General features: G+C 35.6%; 1 protein-coding gene across 1 annotated transcript; it reads left to right on the top strand.

Moving 5' to 3' along the window:
• Positions 1 to 4,014: 4,014 nt before the first annotated feature.
• On the top strand, positions 4,015 to 6,108 carry LOC149160222 (9-cis-epoxycarotenoid dioxygenase NCED4, chloroplastic-like). The gene has a single exon (XM_089433665.1). The coding sequence runs from the start codon at positions 4,186 to 4,188 to the stop codon at positions 5,923 to 5,925; it is 1,740 nt and encodes a 579-aa protein (XP_089289791.1). The 5' UTR covers positions 4,015 to 4,185; the 3' UTR covers positions 5,926 to 6,108.
• Positions 6,109 to 6,640: the final 532 nt, after the last annotated feature.

Raw genomic sequence — 6,640 nt, 5'->3', positions numbered from 1 at the left:
CAACCTAGTATAGAGGGAGATGTGTATTTATTTCCATGCTCAACATGGAGTTGACATGTAACATTTTACAAAACAAAGTAATTGAAAATAAAAAATTACTTATTATAAGGGAGATCCAAAGTTATGATCTTATATGAAGAAATAGGCTCAAAGGCATTACATGGATCACATGCAAGAATTGAACATGGAAGGGGAGTAAAACAACATTTCTACCAACCACCCCAACTACATTGAATTAACAAATCCAAAGTTAAGATGGGTAGATATAACCACCCCAACTACATCAAATTAACAAATCCAGAATTAATATTTTTTAATTCGATGTAGCTCGGTGGTTATATATGTGTGTGTATTAACTCTGGATTTTTCAATTGGATGTAGTTGGGGTGGTTGGGAGAAATGTTGTTTCACTCCCCACCCATACCCATGTTCAATTGAGTTTACCCCTGGTGTTTGGGAGGAATGATTATTATCCTCCCCATCTAGATTCAATTCCCACAAGTGACATGTTGAGCTCATATAGAGTATACATATTGTTGCAATAGCTTCGAGCCTTGTTGTTGAATGACCTTAAACCTTGAAGAATATCTTACCCTTTCCTACAAGGACTAAATTTTTGAAAGTGCAAATCTTATTTTAATGGTTAAGAATCTTATTACATATTTTTTAAATGAATATCTATTTAAATTATATATTAATTCTTTTATAATCAATAATCATTTAATATGCAATTATAATTTAGTTAATTTTAATGATTTTTTTATTACTTTAATTAAATTTTTATAATTTTTTAGTTTTGACCATATAAAATGTATCAGCGAATTAAAAAAATACTAAATAACAATATACATTCAAATGAATATCAACTGAGATGAAGTCATTAAGAATAAGGAAAGTATATTTTCTTATATAAAACTTAAAATATAAAATATAAAATAACAATTTAAATTAACATGATAAAGAAATAATAATTTTAAAAAAATTGACTCAATTTATATTATTTAATATTTCAAAATAAAAATAAAATAGTATTTAAAACATGTTTTTACTTTATATTTATTTTTATATAAAGTAAAAATATTAAATTATTTAATTAACAATATGTATGGACAAAATTAACATCACACTTGTGAAAAAAAATGTTTCACAATCTTTTTTTTATTTTAATTAAAAAAATTATAAAGTTCGTTATAAACTATGATATTGAGTTACTGGTTCAATTTTCCATCTTATTTGAGTGTTATTCTTAATCATGACCATGATATAACCTCATCATTTTTAAATTTATGAAAAATATATATACAATTAAAACAACATCATTGACCATGTAAAAAAAATACAATTATATTTTTAAATAAAATTAAAAATATATAATATAAAATAACCATTTACATTAACCAGTGAAATTTAATTTTAATATAAAATTAAAATAGATTTAAAAATAAATATGGGACCCTTTTCCCACTCATTTCAAATCTGGAATAAACAATCTAATCCAAATACATTAAAATATATTCTTCCAATATATAATTTTTCGACAATATTTGATATGTCAAATTTAATTACAAATTAAAAAAATAAATTTATTTATATCAAGGTTATTTTTAATTTCAATCCATTCCAATGAATTATGATTATGGTGAAGTTTCAATCATTTCTATTAAACTTAAAGCTGAGTAAGAACTAAATCCCAAATAAACAAACGAATATACCTAACAAATATCTTACACTTTTACGCAATATTAAACACTATTTTAGGTAGGCATATTCATTTTAAAAAGATGTTGACGCGTTGCTAGGTGTATTAATTTGAAAAAACATAACATGTTCGACGCGTTGCATATGGAACAACACATGGCTTGTTTGCAGAGTTTCATAACTCAACAACAGTTATATTAATATTCTTTTATACATTTTTTTTCCCATAAATATTTGTGTAAATAAAATTTGATCTACTTATTTAATATAATTATAAATTAAATTACTATTTTAAAGTGAGTTCGTAATTTTTCAATCTTTTCTCTCTTTTTAATTTTCTAAATAATATAAAATTTGAAATTTTATAAAATATAAAGTTATACTACTCTAACATAATTTTGAATTTGGTTTCTTGTACAAAATTAATTTTTTTGTAAATATGTATTTGATGCCCATTTGAAGTTCGTTTTTTTTTTTAAATATATATATATATATATAAAATGAAATGGTATTTAACGCTGGTTTGGCATTATTTATAGAATTTGGTTTCTTGTACAAAATTAATTTTTTTGTAAATATGTATTTGATGCCCATTTGAAGTTCCTTTTTTTGTTAAAAATATATATATATATATATATATATAAAAAATGAAATGGTATTTAACGCTGGTTTGGCATTATTTATACGAATGGTTGTAGGTGTTGTAATTATACGTAGTTTATGATAATGGTTTACCTTAAACAAAAGAGTCACACTGACTGTTTAAAAAAAAATTAAACAATCTTAGTTACAATGAGAAAAGTTTGGATAGTCAAATGATCCAAATTGTTAAGATATTTTAAACTTTAACTAATATAGTGTTATAGTATTGGAAATATATAGTGTCATAGCATTAGAAGAGAGTTTTCATTTAAAAAAAAGTTTCAATAGTCACTTTAATTATAATCAAATTTGAGTATGAGACGAGAATATTTATATAGAAATTTTTTCTTATGATGATTAGATGGGTGCCTTAAAACTTTGCTTCTTGATGGGCTAAGTAGATTTCTATTATAAAATGTAACAATACATACAGATAGGTATCTTAATTTAAGATATATCATAGATAAAAAAAAAATTGAAGTTAAAAGTTTTAAATATTATAAATATTTGAGGAGGTGTTTGTTTTTCTAGGGATTTAATTTGTTTTAATATATGATAGAGCCATTTTATATGTGTACATGCAACATACTTTAAGTCTAGGTTGAGAATACAAGGAATTATATATCTCTCAATTGAACAATAACTATTGAAATGTTTTCATAAAAAATCATCTTAACTTTAAATTTATCATAAGTTAAGATAAACCAATTCACTTAAAATGAACACATTTTTAAAAATAATAATAATAATAATTAAAAAAAATTACAATGTATCTAATAAATCCAAAAATAAATAAATCTAATAATATATATGTATGTAGATAGTTATCATAATACAAAACACGGATCCTCTAAATGCACTTTGATGGGTTCATGCCCCTACACGACAATATTCTCCAAAATATTGCTATATAGTTATCAAATGGTTAGGAGAGCTCAGGGGTTGCAGACTTCGTTGTGTAAACCACTTTAGAAATTGAAATGCCCAGTCAAATCAAGACTGTTATCTTGGTGCCGCTCCTTAAGAACAAAGTGCACACATGAGACAATTTGCAGAAAAAAAACAAACAATGCAAAAATTCAGAAAAATCTAGTTTTCCATCTGTTCTTAAGTTATCCTTTTATTATCAAAATTTGGGAGGCCAAGCTAAGTTTACCAAAGTCTGGAATGAGATAAGTATGCTAGAAGCTTGGCAAAATTGGTGGAACTCAGCATAAGATGAAAACTTGAGATCATCACATGAATTTGTACCTTCAAGAATTTTGGGGACGCTCGTTTTCTGAAATTTTTGCGCCCTAAAATCGATTATCAGTGGAGATTAACTACGAGAGCAGCGAGCATGGAAGAGGCCGCCGCTCATTTTTGCGATTAGTCGAGTCCAAGGTGGCCAATCGTAGAACCGTCCTACCAATGAGCAACTGGCGGTCACGTCGCCGTATACAGTTCCGGACTCGCTCCGCCATGTGGCGACCGAAGAATTGTATAATGGCTATCGAAAATCGTATACAGCTCAGGAGTCGTGTCGCCATGTGGCGATCAAACAAACAAACGATTGAAGGTGCTTGCTGTTCATACATCTGAATGGAAGCCACATGTTTTCACGTCGTTTTCTTGCAAGAGAATGATATATACAGCGCATCGGTTTTCGAAGCAAACCGACGAAGATTAGAAGGAATTCTAGGCTGTGAGGGAAGGGCTTTCACGATTTCTCAGAAAAGATATATAATAGAGACACTCCATCTGGAGCTGCTGAAAGATAGAAGCCATTGAATGGTTTTATAGTTGATGCATAATTAAGCAGAAGTTTTGATAGAGGAAGTTAAGTTGCAGTATTGTTGATATTTAATGGCTTTCTGCTGTAAATCGGTTCTTGGCGAGAATGCGACTCGAACTGTGCTCACTGCTGGAGAAAGTGGAAGGCGGGAGATACCTTCGGCAATGCGGAAAACTATGGTTTCCGTGGATTCGAAGCTGAAAACATCGGCTGCATTAGAATTGCCGGTTTCGACTCCTGTGAAGACGAAACCTGCTTTTCAAGAAGTGGAAAAGGGTGCAAAGTGGAACCCTCTCCAGAAGCTGGCGGCCGCAGTTCTTGATGCGGCGGAGGAAACCCTGGTTCGTCCGCTTGAGAAGCAACGCCCGTTGCCCAAAACATCCGACCCAGCGGTTCAACTGTGCGGCAACTTCGCGCCGGTGCCGGAAACGCCAGTCAAGCACGACCTGGAGGTCGAGGGCCGGGTACCGGAGTGCTTAGATGGAGTTTACGTCCGCAATGGCGCGAATCCCCGGTTCGAACCCCGCGGTGGCCACCATTTATTTGACGGCGATGGAATGATACATGCCGGGACGCTGAGACACGGGAAGGCTAGTTACAGTTGCCGGTTCACGGAAACCGAAAGGCTCGTCAGCGAGGAGCGGGCGGGGCGGAGCTTTTACCCGAAGCCCATCGGGCAACTCCACGGCCATGGCGGGCTGGTCAACACCGGGAAGGGCATGGACGTGGCTAATGCCGGGCTGGCGTTCTTTAACGGCCGTCTGCTCGCTATGTCCGAAGACGATCTCCCGTATGCCGTCAGGGTGACGGGCGACGGCGATCTGGTGACGGCGGGCAGGTTCGATTTCGACGGGCAGCTTCAGGGGTCCTCATCGGTCACCGCGCACCCCAGCATTGACCCCGAGACGGGCGAGCTTTTCGTGCTCAGCTACAACGTCGTCCGACGGCCGCACCTACGTTACTTCCACTTCAACCGCGATGGCACAACCTTTGGACCCCCCGTCGACATCAACATCCGACATCCTACAATGGTGCACGACTTCGCTGTTACGAAGCGCCACATCATCGTTCCAGATCAGCAAATGATCTTCAACATCTTCCGCATGTTCGTCGGAGAATCGCCGGTTTTGTATGACAGGGAGAAGATCCCGCGCTTCGGCGTCATGCCGAGAAACGACACGGACGACGGAAGGATGACGTGGATTGACGTCCCCGGCTGCTTCTGCTTCCATCTGTGGAATGCCTGGGAGGATCCCGACACCAACGAGGTTGTCGTTGTCGGATCCTGTATGACCCCACCCGACGGAATCTTCAACGAATATCCCGACAAACGGCCCCTGAGAAGCATCTTGTCGGAAATAAGACTAAACCTGACAACCGGCGCCTCCGCCAGAACTGAGATTTTTCCGGGCCTAAACCTGGAGGCTGGGCAGATCAACAGAAGCTACGTCGGTCGACGCTCACGCTACGCTTATATGGCCATCGCGGAGCCGTGGCCGAGGGTATCCGGAATCGCCAAGGTCAACTTGGAGTCTAGGGAAATCGTGGCCAAGTTTCTCTTCGACGAAGGTTGCTACGGAGGGGAGCCATACTTCGTCGCTCGCTCTCCTCCTACTTCTTCCGCAGCGGACGACGGCTACGTGGTCACGTTCGTGAACAACGAGAATACTGGAAAATCAGAGTTCGTGATCCTGGACGCCAGGACCCCGGGCCTCGACGTCGTGGCCTCCGTCAAACTGCCCTCACGGGTGCCCTACGGCTTCCATGGTACGTTTATAACTGGCGACGAGCTCGCGCGTCAGCGTGTGTAGGACCTCACATTTTCCGTTGGACATGTAAACAGCGCCCGATTATAAAGTTTGAATATTTTTCATTTTCTGATTTAATCTAAACCCAATGGAGGATGTATGATCCGGTGAATCTCATTATGAACATCAAAAGTCTTAAGGTAAGATTTGATAGTTGACCTTTAAAATCATGATTAATACAGCTATTTATTAATTGAAAGTATTGAACTAACACGAACAATTCGGTGTGAAACCTTATTGATTTTCATACGTGATAAAGTCACACTATTAATCAGTCTTTTGTCTCATAATTTCAAGTATAGTATATATTTAAAATCATTTCGCACAAAAATTAAACACACATATAAGTATTGATTTAAAATTAATCTCACAATCAAGTAATTGCAATTAGACACCTTACATAAAGGAATATTATTCAATATGCCCAAAATAAGTAAGAGTTAAATTTCCAACACCTTTTTCTAAAAATCTCTAACACCCTCTCTTAAAAAGTACTTGTCTTTGATATTTTTGTCTAGGAAAGTTTTGCATTTCTAGTCATGGTCAAAATCATGTAGAGTAAACTCATCAAGTTCTCTCATAACCTTCTTAAAGGTATAGTTGGGAAGTTGGATTCTCATGTTCCACTCTTGAAAATCTCCCCAGTTCAATTATAATGAATTGAACATCCACAAGTAGCTGCATAACCTCACTGGGGGATCCATCTCTGTTGCTATAC

The sequence above is a fragment of the Pinus tabuliformis genome, chromosome 5_2 (genome assembly GCF_031772625.1).
Source record: "Pinus tabuliformis cultivar Carrire ecotype Pingquan chromosome 5_2, CPIR1, whole genome shotgun sequence".
Lineage (NCBI taxonomy): Eukaryota > Viridiplantae > Streptophyta > Pinopsida > Pinales > Pinaceae > Pinus > Pinus tabuliformis.
This window is presented reverse-complemented; position numbering and strand designations above follow the sequence as displayed.

Bases quoted from the DNA above. Each gene is read 5' to 3' on its own strand.
- LOC149160222 (XM_089433665.1), top strand. From the start codon at position 4,186: ATGGCTTTCTGCTGTAAATCGGTTCTTGGCGAGAATGCGACTCGAACT.